Consider the following 17,918-nt stretch of genomic DNA (forward strand, 5'->3'; position numbering starts at 1 on the left):
CTCAAAAAACTCCAGCCCTATGTGTATGGAAGGGCTTTCACGGTCCTCACAGACCACAACCCCCTGAGTTGGCTGCAGAGGGCATCAGGGGAGAATGCCAAGTTGCCAAGTTGGAGCTTGGCCTTACAAGAATTCGAGTTTACTATTCAGCACAAAAAGGGTAGTGAAAACAGCAATGCTGATGGACTTTCACGTCAGGACTATCCCTCTGAGACTGAGTTCATTCATGGTGCCAGCAGTGCCCCACTCCCCGATAGGGCCAGTGATCCACAGGTCACCCATTAAGAAGGGGAGGTGTAGAGGGAGAGGGGGGTTGGCCCGGTATTAAAAGGGTTGCACCCCATATGGCCACCCCGACCTCACCAGGGAGGCAAGGGGTTAACTGGACTGTGGTCCAGAAATGTGGCTTACACCTTGTCATGTCAGGAAAATGGATGTTCCCCTGTTCCCATGTTTCATTATAATCCTGTATTTTAATGTTTTAAAGTGCATTTCTGTATCTCCAGTTCTGGAGGTCGCAGAGAGTTAATATTTGGTTAATGTGTGGAGTCACTGTAGGCATTAAGAACTGGCAAATTTCGACCCACTGAGCACACCAGAATGGAACTTATTAATATGTGTAGATATTAAAGTGTATATGTATGGTATTTTGGATCTGCTCTGAAAATGCAGACTCCATCTGCTATGCTAATAGGTCATGAAGGGCAGCCGGCTGATTGAGCCTAAGCACTGTGATCAAAAGTTAACTGCCCTGATTGTTTAAACTGAGTACTAATCAACAGACCAAGTACTAATCAACAGACTCTGCCACTCTAATTGATACCTGAGGGCGGAGAATCATCAAACTGGAGTGGTTTGTAAGTGTTATGTCTACACCTACAAACAATGCAGATCCTACCAGATACTTAATTTGGTAGACTGGTCGTCGCCCCTGATTTAATTATGGGGCTACAGAAATAAAACCCTCAGAGTCCCAGAACACATGGCTAACTAGCTGGAGGGCATGGGTTAATGTGTGTCTCCACGTTAGGGATTGGATACAGATAATTGTTCACCAATAGTCTGTATTCAATGTTAAGAATAGGGTTACACAGGTATATAAACTGTGTCAACCCTACAGTTTTTAGTTGTGCTTCTGATTCCACCTGGAATGTCACCGGATTGCTGGAGAATTGCTAGCTGATACTTCTCCATCCCCCAACCCTAAGTAAGTGTTACCTTCTTGTCTGTTAATTGTACTATATTGCTGTGTTCATCTTTTTTAAAGAATAAATTATATTTTATTATATCTAAGCCTCGTTCAGTTCAAACCAGATATTTGGTGTTCATTATATCTTGTCATAAGCTACCATGACAGTATGCTCCTTCGAACATTTTTCACAGCGGTATGCTCCTTGGAACAGCTGCTCCAAGTGCACTTACATGTGGCAAGATGTGCATTGAGTGGCATTTTCAATCCTGCTCATTCTAGCAACTATGAAGTTTATAAGTACTAACAATAAACTGTACTTCAATAAACTATACCTTGTTTAACCGCTTCCTTGTTCAAACTGCTTCTGGTTCTAACTGCACACACTTTAAACAACCAGCACTTCAAAATCAACCACACGGATCAGTCAGTACACGCAAGCTCAGGATTCGTTAGAAACCTCTGTTTAAATAAGGACAGCCACCAGGTGTGTTAGTTTATCAATTAACTAACCCCACCCACTGCTGGTGTGTTAGGCCAGCCAATTAACCAACCACACCCACTCTGCCTCAGGCCGGAGAAAGGGAAAAAAAAAAAAAGTTACTGGCTTCAAATTACAGCACACATTAAAATAAATTAACCCACTGCACACTCCCCCAAAACAGCCACCCCTGCTAGTCTACCCAGTACTTCCCTTATCCTTCTGGTTCCAACTGCACACACTTTAAACAACCAGCACTTCAAATCAACCACACGGATCAGTCAGTACACGCAAAAGGCGACTTCAAAAGGCGAAAGGTCATGTTAAAACCAACTAAGAAACGTCAGTCGCTGGCAAGCAATGCGCCAGCATCCAATAACTGTCCGACCGTCACTGAAAACCTGGTGACCGGCAACCCTTGCTCTCTGTCCCCGCCCGGATACCTGCAGCCTGAGCCGGATTTCGCGTACAGATTCCAGCAAGCTTGCATGTACCTAAGCGATTTCCAGCCCCAACAGCTGTCAACTACAGGTGTAGTAGTCCCGCTGTCACCTGTCAACTATGTGTATGATCGAGAATACGGGACTGGCAGTGGCTCGGCGCCAGCTGATTGGCAAAGTCTATGGTGAGTAATGTTGCCGTATTTTATTCTGTTTTTGAAATATCAATATCAATGCACAGTCAAGCGATTCTCCTGTAAGCAATATCTCCTGTAAGCAATATCATTGGCTGAGCAGCTTCTACAGTAGATACTGAACACTTGGTGGAAAGTAGGCGCATGCGCATTGGAACCTTCTTGAAACGCATATGCGTGTCATCACATCGACAGTAGGCACATGCGCATGTGAACAGGAGACGCCCCTCAAACAAGTTATTGGTGGGACTGACTGTGGGAACTTAGGGGACTGACTGACCATTACAGTAAAACTTGTACTTTTGTTTTTCCTCAGAAAAGAAAACTTTGTCATCTCATGCGGAAAACGGCAAATGGAGGGATTTCGATGGATAATATCGCTTTGTGTAACAATGCCTGCACATTGCTGAATCGGATTTAAAAAACCCCGTACCGGAGTCTACAGTTTAGTGGCCGTTGTTATTGATTAGGATAGAATACTGTAACTGAGAGCTTCATAGAAAACCTGAAACAGTATGCTGTTGTTTTCAGACCGTATACAATACATATACATACTGTATAATAAATCCGAAAAATAAAAAGTATGCATTTATACTACATGTATTCCAGCACATGTGTATTCTATACCCGTACAGTATTGTTTTAATACTCGTGATGTACAGTACTGAGCATGCCTACAGTATACTGTACAGTATGCTTGGACAGTACTGTATGTTCTAGAAACACTGTATTTTGTTACAGTATAAAAGGAGACAATGGAAAAATTTTAAACAAATCAACATGTTTTTATTGGTGGAGTAAGTACAAAAACATTTATTTACAAATACAATTTAAAAACATTTAAAGTGTACAGCAGGTCTTGTGTAAGTAAAAACATTTCTTTATTAATAAAAGTTAAAACATGCAACATCTCCTTTATTAAAGTACAGAAAATCAAAATATTTACAGTAGGATGGTGTACAGTACAGTAAGTCAGGCCTGCACAACTCCAGTCCTCGAGGGCCCCAAACAGGCCCGGTTTTATCCTGAAAACCGGGCTTGTTTGCGGCCCTCGAGGACTGGAGTTGTGCAGGTCTTGTGTAAGTAAAAACATTTCTTTATTCATACAAGTTAAAACAAGCAACAAGTCAAAAAATAAAAAAAACAGCTGAACAGTCACGTAAATTCGATCCCCACCAGATTGTCCTTCCAGGGCCGATGCCTTGTATGACGCAAAATGCCATTAATGGAGTCTCGAACGATTTTCATTAAAGGATCTGAAATTGAAAAATAGCGCCGCAATTCCTCCACAATAGTCCTTCTTAAATTTTCAGTAAGCGCCCTTTTTCGCGATTTCCTTCGTAGTTTACATTTTTGGCCCACCCGTAGTACACCAAGTAGGACACGTGGTGCTTAAAAATGAACATGCCATACTTCTGGGGTAAACCAGCAATCATAACCCTATACTTCTCCCTGAGTGCCAATGGCAGCTCGCAAAGGATGATGTCGGGCACCGTATCGATGCAAGCGTATGTAGGTTGGATTCTGGGAGCGGGTGTGCTTGTGGCGGTGGGCGAGGTTGTCTGGAAGGAAGCTTTCCTCCTGTCTTGGTCGCCGTATTGTCTCCTGGCGTGGTCTTGACGGGTTTTCATGTCCTCCTCAACGGCATACATGTACACAAATTCTTCTGGTGGAGGGGGTGCACTTGGTGTTGGAAGGTGGTCGAAGGTCCCATTCATCACATCCATGCCACCCTCCTGCTCTGGCGTCGGGGATACAGGGGCATGAACACCGAGCAAATTATGTATCCCCGCTATGTCAGTCCATCTTCTCCATCCGTTGATCCATCTTCTCCATCCGTTGACCCATCTTCCCCATCCGTTGACCCATCTTCCCCATCCGTTGACCCATCTTCCCCATCCGTTGACCCATCTTCCCCATCCGTTGACCCATCTTCCCCATCCGTTGACCCATCTTCCCCATCCGTTGACCCATCTTCCCCATCCGTTGACCCATCTTCCCCATCCGTTGACCCATCTTCTCCATCCGTTGACCCATCTTCCCCATCCGTTGACCCATCTTCTCCATCCGTTGACCCATCTTCTCCATCCGTTGACCCATCTTCTCCATCCATTGACCCATCTTCTCCATCCATTGACCCATCTTCTCCATCCATTGACCCATCTTCTCCATCCATGTACCCATCTTCTCCATCCGTTGACCCATCTTCTCCATCCGTTGACCCATCTTCTCCATCCGTTGATCCATCTTCTCCATCCGTTGATCCATCTTCTCCATCCGTTGATCCATCTTCTCCATCCGTTGATCGATCCATATTTAGCATGGTCTCTAAAAGAAGATCTATCTTTACCAGCATAGTAGAGTTGCCGGGGATATCGACACTTAACCCATTCAGCATGCGGTCTAACGAGCTGGTTCTTGTGCATGGGGTGCTGTGGACATCTGGGTGGATGGGCGCTACGGAGGATGAGATGGGGGTTCCCTGGAGAGAAGCGGCATCGTTGTTGAAGGATGGAGGAGGTGACCTGTGGATTTCCAGGAGAGAAGCGGCAGCGTCGTCGAAGAGGGATGGAGAAAGTGACCTGTGGATTTCCGGGCGAGAAGTGGCAGAGTCGTCTAAGCGTAATGGAGAAAGTGACCCGTGGATTTCCGGGAGATCAGCGGCAGCGTCGAAGAGTAGTGGAGAAGATGGGCTGTGGGTTTCCGGGAGAGCAGCGGCAGAGACGTCGAAGCGTAATCGAGGAAATGGCCTGCGGGTTCGATGGGTTGGCTGCCATTTGTTTTGCGTTGAGTGTACATCACCGAATTTCTTCTTGACATAAGGCTTACATGTATTAAAACCATTAGCCTTTGGGGTCAGCAGAAGGTTTTCTTTATAAGCCTTAGCCTGTCGCTTTGGCCTTGGCTTGGAAAAGGCTGCCGCCTTTCGCTTTTTCTGTGCGATAGGCACGGCAGAGGCGAGTGGCTTCCTGCGTTCGTAGAATCGGGGTTGATCCATGGAAGCAGATGTCACAATGCAGTATCTGGACAAGGGCAAGTTCAGATTCAGATCATCGAGTGGGAGGCTATGCAAAGTGTGTAACCTTTTATGCATGGCGACGAGGTACAGGTGTTGAAAGTGGGCGTACTCCAATGTGAGTCATTAACGTATAAATACATCATCCATTTTGTGGATTCACTGCACATTGAATACACAGACTAAACCTCGAATATACATTCTTGTGTTTGTATTTCTTTCTACTCGCGGCAATGCATGTTAAAAAGATTTCAAAGGATCTCAGCATGAGAATTAAGGAGATGTACACGAGCGGACACCGAATTGCAGATATCCAACGCTGGCTAGCTGCTTCTGGCCTCGTACCTTCAACCACCGTGTGCTATCATGCACACGGAAAAACCAAACAACGCACGAGGACACCGACGGTAAGTAACGAGTAAGTATATTTATATAACTATATAATACAGTATATCTATTATTGCTGCATATTACTATAACTATATAGTATAGATCTAATTTTATAGTTATTTCGGTATATTTATATAACGACAGTATATAATACAGTATATCTATTATTGTTATATTGCTGCATATTACTATAACTATATAGTATAGATCTATCTAATTTTATAGTTATTTCGGTATATTTATATAACGACAGTATATAATACAGTATATCTATTATTGTTTATATTGCTGCATCTTTAATTGTTTACTTACCGGAAAAAATTGTTGTTTTCTCTTCACTGTAGGGAGACAACTCTTCTAGTCGACAAAATAAGTGAAGAGAATGATGAGAAGATTGACCCCTAAGGCAAATACACTCTCCTGCAAAATCACAATCTCACTGTATCCGAGACCAGCATAAAGAAGAAGAGCGCAGAATTGGATGGAAATATGGACGTGTGAGGTTAGTACTGGACAGTACAGGAGGTTAAAGTGTTGTTTAAGAAACTGTACTGTACCTATAAAATTATTCCTTGTCATTACAGAGCGAACCCTATGATAAGGGACGTTAACAAGATCAAGAGAGTCGTCCAGGCCCAGGCATGGATCGACAGTGGAGAAACTTTCCAGGATTGCATCTTCACTGACGAGTCTACTGTATCGCTGGAGAGATTTGCCACCTTTGCATTCCGCAAAAAAGGTCGCATATCTATGAAGCCGCATCCAAAACACCCAGTGAAGATGCATGTGTGGGGTGCCATCTCTAGGCGTGGACCAGGATGCATTAATCATCTTTGAAGGAAAAATATATCAAATATAATTTTGCCTTATGCACTGTACTGTACTAGTGTGCAGTTTTTTGAGCACTTTTCTTTTCTTGTTATAGGAATCATGAATAAAGCTTTTTTTCCAAGAGCAAATTGTGCCCGAGATTGTGGAATACATCACACGTGAGTTCCCAGGTCACTGTTTGTACCAGGACAACGATCCGAAGCACACCGCGTCAACAGCGCATATTCTTGAGCGCGGTATCAACTGAGTGAAGACGCCAGCAGAGTAAGTGCGGTAACCGTGTCTCATTTTTTCCCACTGTTTTTACTGTGTATTGTATCTCTTTAACTAATTGTCCTTTTTTTCCCCCTCCAATGACAGATCGCCAGACTTCAATCCTATCGAAATGGTCTGGCATCAGCTGAAGGACCATATCCGAAAAGTCGTGAAACCCTCCAAAAAGGATGAGTTGGCGCAAGGCATAATGAGTTTTTGGAACGATGTACTCACCGTGGAACGATGCAATAAATATATTGACCATATTGCAACTCTGTTGCCCATTGTGATCGCGCGTAATGGGCAAGCATCAGAAAGGTAGTATGGTATAGTACTGTACTGTAGTATTGTAAGTACAGTATGATACAGGTAAGTATGGCAGATTTTTTCTTTCCTGAGAGAGCAGCACTAGCCATCTGGTTACAAAGTATGTAACAGTAGTCACAGTATACAGTAGTTCCAGTATAGACTAGTTTGACAGTACTAACTGCATACTGTAGTCCAATATGGAGTAGCTATACTGCACACAATGCCATAATATGCATCTAACTGCACTAATTTTTTATTTTCTTGTCTTTTCAGAGAAAAAAAGGATGGAACGGGGGAGGGGGGTGTCATGTGTACATTGTGTGAACAGTGTGTACAGTAAAGTGTACAGTATCTAAAGTGCAGTCATGATGTACACAAAACCTCCCCTCTCAATGAACTACACACAATGAGGAAGAAGATAAAGACGGAATTTTTTTATTATTATATATATTATATATTATATATTATTAATTAATATTATTATCAATGTGCATTATTTATGATTATCCACCGGCCCTCAATTTTCAACTGACAGAAGAACTGAATAAAGACTGCATTTTGTATTATTCATGATTATTTGTATAGTTGTATTTTTTGTTCCTGATAAAATAAAATAAATATTTGTTTACATTCATGATAATCATAATCATTGACACCTCCCCTACACCAAAGAAAAAGAATAAATGACAAAAAGTGGCAACTTTCTGCATCAAAAACATGAAATCAGATTATGTTTTGTTAGCTCTCTATTTCACAGGGCTGTGCAAATCAGATTTACATAACAAATTCGAGAAGGGATTATCACAAACGTTACCGTAAACAAAGCCTCAAAGGGTTGGGGTGGGGGCGGGGTGGATGGGTCAGTCATGCGCAGTAATCATCAGCTAGCTCCCTTCCCAAAGAGGATTACACGCAGGCGCAGAGAGGTGATGCTCGGCTAGGGATGATTAAAAGCACACGGACAAGTTTTAGAAACGGAATGGTTCTGGAGAGGTGTCGATAAGACGTTCAAATCCTTGAGCGAGCCTTGTGTGTGTGTGTGTGCGTGGGGGAGAGGGGTACAGGGTACAGCTGCATGAAGGATTAGCTGTACTGCAGTTCAAAGACATGACATATTTTCAACAGGCAGGCCATCATAATAATTTGATCCCCACACCACCAAATACAGGTACATAATAACCCCACAAATCAACCATGTGCAGTCAAACGCACAGTGACGCAGTCAAAAGCTACAGCACAGATTGATTATCGTAATATCAAGATGGTTTTTTTGGTCACTCACTCTTGAACTTCGCAAGCAAGCAAGCAGTGGTGATGTTATAGACGCATGCGCAGTAATCATCAGTTAGCGAGCAGGAATGTGATTGAAACCAGAAAGACACACATTCAAAGGAATGGTGTGGGAGAGGTGTACTGTACTGTAGATAAGATAAGAAGTTGAAATACTGCAGTGCAGTAAATTAGCCTGTGTGTGTGCGGGGGCGAGCAAGGGGAGAGCGCTGTATATGCCAAAATGTGATACTGTTACAGAACACGCCTACGCGTTTCAACAATGTTCAAATGAGACATACAGCACATGCATGTATAAATATGCAAATTTACAATTACTGCGCGCGCACACGCAGACTGTGTACTGACATAGGTTGAACTGCTAAAGTATTAGACTTTGAAGACAACAGCTCGTGAACGCCCCCCTGAGTTTTTAGACGGTATTGCAGACAGGGATAATAAAATGCTAATATTATGAGCGCTAAAATACCGGAGCATATTCCGGGGAAAAAAAAATACTGCATCTGCCCGCGGTTATCAGAGTTGCGCAGATACGGCCGCATGAGGATAAAGGCGGCCGCCACTGTATCAAGTGGGGAACTGGTTGACACAGCAGAGGTAACAGTGGAAGATGAACAAGGACATTTGAACTCGTATACAGTGATTTCTTTGTGGATGGCCACCGCAGGAATTGGCTGTTAGAAGAGCTCTCCATCCTCCACTGCTTACGATAAATATGTCACTTGAGTATCCTGCCCCATCAGTGGATGATCTACTACACCATAGGAGTAGGTCACTCGGGATTAACCAAAACGCCTGTATTTCTCACAGAAAATGTGAGTAGTACTACTATATATTTTCATCCTATTTTTTGGTATCTCCAAAGCACTACACTATATATTTTTCTTGTTTGTTGTGTTTTTTCTATTTCTTCATATTCACCTGGATGAGAGTGCGCCACGGACTCTGTAAGCAACCTATAGTGTAAAGATACTGTAGATGCCCATGTATGTATGTCTTTATTTATATAAGGCCCGCAGTGTACTCAGCTTTACAGCAGAAACAATACAGTACAGAGAATAATACAATAAGTGCAACAAACAAAATCAGACAATAGGAATGGAAATCCCTGCCCTGGAGAGCTTACGATCTAAGTGATGCAGCGACTACACTGCCCATGTAATCTTCTGCCATAAGACCCACATAAGCAAAACTGCTCCATTTTGTGTCATATTTTGTCAGTCACAAATACTATTCATATAATTTCCCAAGCACGCGGCCTTGGTGTAATATTTGACTCCTCTCTTTCCTTCTCCTCTCACATTCAAAACAAAGAAAAGCACTGCAGAAAAGAAGAAGAACTGGAGGCAAAAGCAGAAAAAATAAAAGATTTATTGAGACACAGCCTAAGCTAAAAGAAAAACCTCCAACGCGTTTCTCGCCATGGGCGCTTTATCAAAGAGTGGTTTCCTGAGTCTAGATGGTGTCACATTAAAGGCATTCCCCGCCAGAAACACTGCCTACCTGTATCCCAGGTAAAAACGTCCCATGGGAACAACACAGTCCGGGGAAAATGTAACCACGGAAAGAAGGCAGTATAACTGTGGGGGACAAATCTAGCAGAAGGACACAAAGAATACAATAACGTGGGGATTGGACACTTTATTATTAAGATCTGAAGCGAAATGGATTTACCTGTTGGGCACTCATACACCACACGGTCTGAATGAGGGTTATGGATACACAGTATTTTTATAAATCAGACACAAATGCTTTAATTTTTGCATTAGTAACCTTTATTTGCAGGTAAAAGGCACTAAAATCATTTACATGGTGTGGGAGATTGATACCCCACTCTTCCTGATTTATATGTCAGTGATACAACCCACAAAGAATATGTGGTGACATCTAATGTAGTGGCTCCTCCTGATTTATTAATCTTCATAATGCTGTGTGAATGACACTAACAGGGTGCTGGCAGTTCTTCTCAGCTTCCTTATTTTGGGGCTTGATGTGCTGGGTTCTAGTACCAGAATTGTACTTTTTTTTTTAGGTACCTAATTCAATTTCTCCCTACACATTAGGGATCTTTACCATTTTTTGGTTAGTCACCCCTGCATATTATATTTAGTAAGGATGAATTTTTTAATTGCACAGGCCGGACACTAGCCCCAATCCTTTCCCCGCCCACTGGCAGCAATGAGCCGTTTAATTGGATGACAGTGTCCAATCACGGCAGCCTAATGGGCATAAAAGAAGTAGGGAGAACACTGCTCGCCCACCCCAGACGAAGTCTCCACAGAGACGAAATGCACGTCGGTGTATGACGCAATTCGTGACGTCACAGGTGCGACCGCAGCACTAGGCTGCAGCTACAGAGCTTCCCAATATTTCATGTTAGCATTGGTATAGGGCTTTGAGGAACAGCTAAACTAAGTTGTGGGCCCCAGGAGGTATCCACTAGCTTGGTCTTAGCAAGCTAGTCACCGCTATATGGAGAGGCACCCTCTGGGCACACTGCGACAGACAGTGTCAATCAAGCCTCATGGTATTTACCTTTCACAATGTGGCAAAAACATCTCCTGCGATCAAGCAGTTTGTGCTGAAGGGTGAGTGGAGTTACCAGATTTCTACCAACCCCCGCACCACTGCGCCCCACCTGCTTTTCCCTCTCTATTGGGTGGTCTCACCTGCCCCCCACCCTCAACTCTCCATCCCCCGCTGTTTATACCTACTAAGTGGGGGTTTGTCTTGGAGGTGGGTGTGGATATTCTGAATGCACAACAACCCAGTGGGTTCATACCCATAATATAGGGTTGTGATAACCTGGGGGTTAGTTGAGAGTATTATTAACTCACTCAAGACAGCCAAGTACTCCTCATTACTTTGAGGCACCCCCCTCCCCCTGTTTTGGGCAGGGAACTCCATGAACTTTTGGGAGTTACCATCCATATAGCATATTGATACCTGCACCTTGTGTCACACTATGACAGCAGGCTAATATACTACTGCACCAAGCACCTTAGGTACAGTACAGATGGTAACAGTGCTCAGCACCTCATACAGTAGGTTTTAACCTCTTGTTGTCCTCTTATTGTTATATATGTATTAAACAATTTATTATTTTCAATCATTGGAGGAAGAGTGCTAGCTTGAGGGTTCTCTCTTCATGGGGACTCTAGCAACGGGATTTGTAGAGGCCCTAGACGTAATGAAGGCAGAGTTCCTAAACGTAATGAGGGATGCGTTCATGCACACAGAGCCAGCGCCAGGAAGAGATGGAGGCTCTGAGAGCAGAATTGCGAGATGTACGCAAGGAACAGGATTCTCTCACAAGTGGACTAAACATATTAAGGGAGCAAAGCATTCAAATTATTCAGAAGCCCTGCAAATCTCTTATCCAAGGAAGGGAAAGAGAAAATTATCAGCGTATACGCGCCACAATTGTTGTCCTACAGGCTGCCTACAGAGGGATGAAAACTCGGCAGTTAAATCATCTAGTTCTCCCTCACCTGCTACCCAAACTAAGGAACAGGTATTTATGACAGCTAGGTTTGCTGCTTCATTTTCTCTCCTAGAGCCTGGAGGCTGGGGGCACGCTGCTCCCCTGTATGCAGTTCGGGGAGGACATCCTCATCATGACTTTCACTGTCCGGAAGAATTGCTTGGACTCTTGGGACGCTGTTCCCATCTATCAGTTAAGCTATGTCTAAAGACTGTGGCAATTATTGTGTATCTAATGACCCTAAATGAGAGGGTACTGTTTAAGCTGGGGAACCAGGTTAGTTAGGGAAGGGTCCCTTGAATTTGTTTTCCCAAATGCGTTTTATCGTATCTATTAATAGTCAGACGCCCATAACTCTGCATTTCCAGCCTTTATACGTGTCTGAGAGCCATATTGCACTTCTAAAGCTGCATGTGGCTTGTCCCAGAACACCCAGCAGGCCTGGGGACTTCCTAGGAGAGGCAATGAACCATGACTATTCACTAAATGTGACCATGCGCCTTGTAACAAGATAACACCCCTTTGTGCAGACAAAGGTGAAAAGGTACTCACCAGGGACAGGAAATGGAACAGTTTCACGCTTTATTGGGGTCAGATGTTCCTCAGCGTTCGGTTCTTCTTTCTCCGACTTAATCTCTAAACTCTCCAGCACAACCACTGGGAAACCTGGCAACAAGAAAAGGGAAATCCATCATGTAAAGCTGGGCGTGGGGGCGCTTCTTGTGATTTCACTGTCACGGGAGACCAAGCTTTTTAACACCATTTTTATCTGTATCCTTTAATTGAATAAAAGCATGAAATAAAATAAATTGGATTTATTCACAAAGAACACACAGCTTGAATTACCAAAATATCACAAATCAACACATATTCCAATGAAATAACAGGTTTCTGGTCTTAAAGTTCAGGCAACTGGACAGTCTTTTGGCTGGGGCGCAACTTGCCACCCCTATATTTCAGCCAAATAAAAGAATGTCGTTCTGCCCTTGCAGAATTCGTTTCCAAGTTCTCAGATCTAACGAAATCCTGAGCGGGTACAAATCTGTGATGGTGATAAATCTCCTCTTAACCCGCGCCCGCTCCTTCCTGATGTTACAGCAGAGAACCAACAACCCCATGAGCCTGCACCAGCTTATAAAACCTTCAAACCCCTATCTGGGTGATGGGAACCAACCTTGGCGCGGGAGCCAAATTCTGCCCTATTGCAAGGTTGCCAGTAGTCTTGGTAACCAGGCAACAAGCTTCACCCACACCCCCCGCTTAGCATGCCTGGCCAAACCCCCTGTGCTCAGTGACAGAATACCTGGCTCTGGTCAGAGAATCCCCCCAGTTGCTGGCCAGCTGGTTAACCCCTTTGACTTTTTGTATACATCCTAGAGTGCATCTCTCCAGGGTCCCTTAGCAGCCAGGCGTTCGGTTATGCAAACCTGCCCCCCTTGTATGGTGGGTCATAAACTAGCAGGGTGAATCTTTTAATGTATCTTGTCCCCTGCCTGTCATGTAAATCCCCCCCACCTCACATAACTGTAAAGGTACCTACAAGAGGGCCATGCCTGTTTATGCATTTACACACGGTACCATTAATAAAATCATATTATTCTACATGTCTCCCTCCTAATCGTTTGAATACAAAAAAAATCAGAACCCTAGGACATTCCTAAGGAAAGTTATACCTTTAATTGGATAAGCTTCTGATCTGTGGGCTTCAAACTGCCGGGTCCCACAGTCAGAGCAATGATACAATTGACCTAAATTGACACTAACCACATCAAACATTTGTTGCACTCCCGGACTACTTGGTTAACTACAAGTATCCACTTGGGTCTGTGGTTAAGGCAGTTACCATTCTGTATTCTTCACAATCCCAGGTGTACTTCCCCAATTAACCCCTTAACCACAGGCTAGCAGGCTGTATAAAACTGCAGTCAGCCCTAGACCACAGAGCTGACACTTTAAATACGCATTTTTTATGTCTTGAGGGTTATGCCTTTAATTGATGGCAAAGATAACGCGTCATTGACACATTCACCTCCTCTGATATTGGTATAATATAATACCTCTTGTAAAGAAATGTATTACTAGCCCTTCTGGCAGAAAATGACAGAAGTGAAGATATATAATCTTCTTACCTGCTGGTGGTTCTATAAGAAAACAGGATTAGTTTGGGTGTTTGACTTGCATAACTGCCAAATAATCAGATATTCCCCTCTTGCATAATTCAAAGACACCAAAATATCTCCTCTACTCACTTAACAAGTGTGGATCCATGCTGGGAGTGGGCAGCGCTGCTCTGGAGGTGCTGGCAGTGGGCAGTGCTGCTCTGGAGGTGCTGGGAGTGGGCAGTGCTGCTCTGGAGGTGCTGGGAGTGGGCAGCGCTGCTCTGGAGGTGCTGGGAGTGGGCAGCGCTGCTCTGGAGGTGCTGGCAGTGGGCAGTGCCACTTTGGAGGTGCTGGCAGTGGGCAGTGCTGCTCTGGAGGTGCTGGCAGTGGGCAGTGCTGCTCTGGGAGGTGCTGGCAGTGGGAAGTGCCGCTCTAGAGGTGCTGGCAGTGGGAAGCGCTGCTCTGGAGGTGCTGGCAGTGGGAAGCGCTGCTCTGGAGGTGCTGGCAGTGGGCAGTGCTGCTCTGGAGGTGCTGGCAGTGGGCAGTGCTGCTCTGGAGGTGCTGGCAGTGGGCAGTGCTGCTCTGGAGGTGCTGGCAGTGGCAGTGTTGCTCTGGAGGTGCTGGCAGTGGCAGTGTTGCTCTGGAGGTGCTGGCAGTGGGCAGTGCTGCTCTGGAGGTGCTGGCAGTGGGCAGTGCTGCTCTGGAGGTGCTGGCAGTGGGCAGTGCTGCTCTGGAGGTGCTGGCAGTGGGCAGTGCTGCTCTGGAGGTGCTGGCAGTGGGCAGTGCTGCTCTGGAGGTGCTGGCAGTGGGCAGTGCTGCTCTGGAGGTGCTGGCAGTGGGTAGTGCTGCTCTGGAGGTGCTGGCAGTGGGCAGTGTTGCTCTGGAGGTGCTGGCAGTGGGAAGCGCTGCTCTGGAGGTGCTGGCAGTGGGCAGTGCTGCTCTGGAGGTGCTGGCAGTGGGCAGTGCTGCTCTGGAGGTGCTGGCAGTGGGCAGTGCTGCTCTGGAGGTGCTGGCAGTGGACAGTGCTGCTCTGGAGGTTACTTAATCTATATGTGTTGGGTTTTAGAAAACAAGGGAGGATGTAAGGGTACTTACCACAAACAGGAAATGCATCTATTTCTTCCTTTATTGGGGTCACATGTTCCTCTGTGTCTGTCTCTTCTTTCTCTGACTTAATCTCTAAACTCTCCGGGACATCCACTTGGAAACCTGGCAACAAGAAAAAGAAAACCCATCATGTAAAGCCGGGAGTGGGGGCGCTTCATGTGATATCCCCTCCTCTGATATTGGTATAATATAATACCTCTTGTACAAAAATGTATTACTAGCCCTTCTGGCAGAAAATAAGGTGAAGATATATTATCTTCTTACCTGCTGGTGGTTCTAGAAGAAAACAAGATTAGTTTGGGTGTTTGACTCGCATAACTGCATAACTGCAAAATAACCAGATATTTCCCCCTTGCATAATTCAAAGACACCAAAATATCTCCTCTACTCACTTAACAAGCGTGGATCCATGCTGGCAGTGGGCAGTGCTGCTCTGGGAGGTGCTGGGAGTGGACAGTGCTGCTCTGGAGGTGCTGGGAGTGGACAGTGCTGCTCTGGAGGTGCTGGCAGTGGGCAGTGCTGCTCTGGAGGTGCTGGCAGTGGGCAGTGCTGCTCTGGAGGTGCTGGCAGTGGGCAGCGTTGCTCTGGGAGGTGCTGGCAGTGGGCAGTGCTGCTCTAGAGGTGCTGGCAGTGGGTAGTGCTGCTCTGGAGGTGCTGGCAGTGGACAGTGATGCTCTGGGAGGTGCTGGCAGCGGGCAATGCTGCTCTGGAGGTGCTGACCGGAGGTTACTTAATCTATATGTGTTGGATTTTAGAATGTGCCTGTATATAAAACAGAATTGGAATGATCAGTTTTTTTTGGACAAATATACAGCATTTAGTAACAGCTCTTTCAAACCTAAATCATTAACCCCAAAGGAGTCGGAGAAGACAGGGGCACCAAAAAACACATATGTTCAATTCGCAAACAGGAACTTAATTTCAAACACTGCAAAACTTTAATGGCTCAGGATTATGTCACAACATAACCATCTAGAAAAGTATAAAGAGATTCGGAGATTAGCAGCCAAAAGACCAGTAAAGTCCCCATAGTGTAACATAGTAACATACTGTAATGTTCCATAGTATGAATAAAAAGCAGATACAGTACATGAGTGAGACTTTGATAAATGCTCCCGATACTCTCTCAGGTCCAGCAGTTCTGCTCCATACTGACACAGTCTCACTTTCCTATTTCATACGGTGAGAAGTGGGTAAGGCCAGGTTCCCGCTGTGGCGGACGCTACAGGGACAATAGCCGCTGCACGATGGGACCGGGCCTGCTGTGAGGGGGGGGGGTGCTGCGCCGACAGACAGTGACTCCTGCTCCCAAAAGAATTGAGAGCAGGAGTCGTGACGGAGTGCTAAGCCACGCCCCCGGCAGTTCAGCCAATGAGGGCGAACCTGCCGGAGGATGTCACTGCCGCGCCCCTGTCCCTCCCCCGGTCTTTTGGTCTGCAGCTCCCTGCAGACCATGGGAATCAGCTGCACACGCCGCCAGCCTCGCTGACGCGCGTGCAGCACAAGTACTGGGGCCGCAGCCTAATGCAGAGGAACCAGTGCAGTAACTTCCCCTCACCTGTCCCCACTTCTCACCTCAAATTCACCTTTGAGACTGACACACATTCAATCAACTCTTGACATGACGCTCCATGTTGACTCAAACAATTTGATCCAAACGGACATATATAAAAAAAAACTCCTTCTAGGAACTCCTTCCTGCATGCCAGAAGTTGCCACCCTAGGTCCCTCATTCGAGGGATTCCTAGGAGGTCCATTTTTGCGTTCTAGGAAATTGTGTTCAGGTGACTGTTCTTTACTTGAACATTCTAGAGATCTCAGTATGAGATTTAGAGCGAGGGGTTATCTTCAAGATGACATACAGTCTGCATTCCAGTATGCCCATACTACTGATAGGAAGGATCTTGTTACATATAAAAAAACGGATTCACAAGCCTTTTGGAGGTAGCCCTTTATTCATCACCAGATTTAATAGACAAGCCAATCAGATACGTTCAATCATTCACAAACACTGGCACATACAGAAATTAGACTCGGATTTACATCAAGTCACCAAAGAGGGTCCGAGATTCGTATTCAAAAAGGCCAACACTTTGGCCTCTTCACTGTAAAGAAGCCTTTTTCAGTCTAATACTGTGAAACTGTAAGGCCTCGGGGGACACCTCACCCAAAGAGGGTTCCCCCCGCGATGCCACATACCCAGCGTACTCCGGCTCCACGACTTCACCGCCGCGAGCGGGACCCTCCTTCTTCCTCCTCCCCGGTCCCCGCGCTTGCCACAGGACGCGCGCACGCAATCACGGACCTTTCTGTCCTCCCGCAGGAGGAGCTCCCGCCCCCAGCTCGGGTCGCGCGCACCTCTCCCACGCGGTGCACACGCCTGACACATGTGCACCGCCCACAAGCCTCGCGTCAAGCTAATCAGCTGTGGCACTGTCCCTCATCTATCCCTGTCTCCCTTGGGGCCGCTCCTCCGTTCCTCCCCCTCTTCCCATTGGGCTCTGCTCTCATTTATACCCTGCTCAGCCATTCCTTCTTTGGCTGAGCATAGCTTTGTGTGACCTGTGTTACCCATGGTCGTGCCTGCCTCAGTTCTTGTCTCTTTGTCTTCCCTAGTGATCCTTTGTGTACCGAACCGGCTTGGCTGTGGACCCGCTCTGGACTTCGACCCTTGGCTTGTACCCTGACCTCCTGAACTCTCCGACCCTTTACCTCGGCTTGCGGATTCCGACCTACCCCTCGGCTCTGGACCCCAGGCTCTCGGTACCAACTATCTTCTGGAACCTCCCTTCTCGTCTGGCGAGTATCTTACTTTATCTTATACTCCCAGATG

General features: G+C 45.7%; 1 protein-coding gene across 1 annotated transcript in view; it reads right to left on the reverse strand.

Annotated features, from left to right (window-relative positions):
• The window catches only part of LOC142488057 (uncharacterized), a 47,702-nt gene that overhangs the window by 16,774 nt on the left and 13,010 nt on the right, over positions 1-17,918 (reverse strand). Inside the window, exons 2-4 of the mRNA XM_075588425.1 lie at positions 15,478-15,847; positions 15,074-15,187; positions 12,432-12,545 (exon numbers count right to left, since the gene is read on the reverse strand). Coding sequence (XP_075444540.1) covers positions 12,432-12,545; positions 15,074-15,187; positions 15,478-15,496 — 247 coding nt within the window. The 5' untranslated portion in view covers positions 15,497-15,847. The remainder of the gene's footprint in view (positions 1-12,431; positions 12,546-15,073; positions 15,188-15,477; positions 15,848-17,918) is intronic.

This window comes from Ascaphus truei, chromosome 2 (genome assembly GCF_040206685.1).
Source record: "Ascaphus truei isolate aAscTru1 chromosome 2, aAscTru1.hap1, whole genome shotgun sequence".
NCBI lineage: Eukaryota > Metazoa > Chordata > Amphibia > Anura > Ascaphidae > Ascaphus > Ascaphus truei.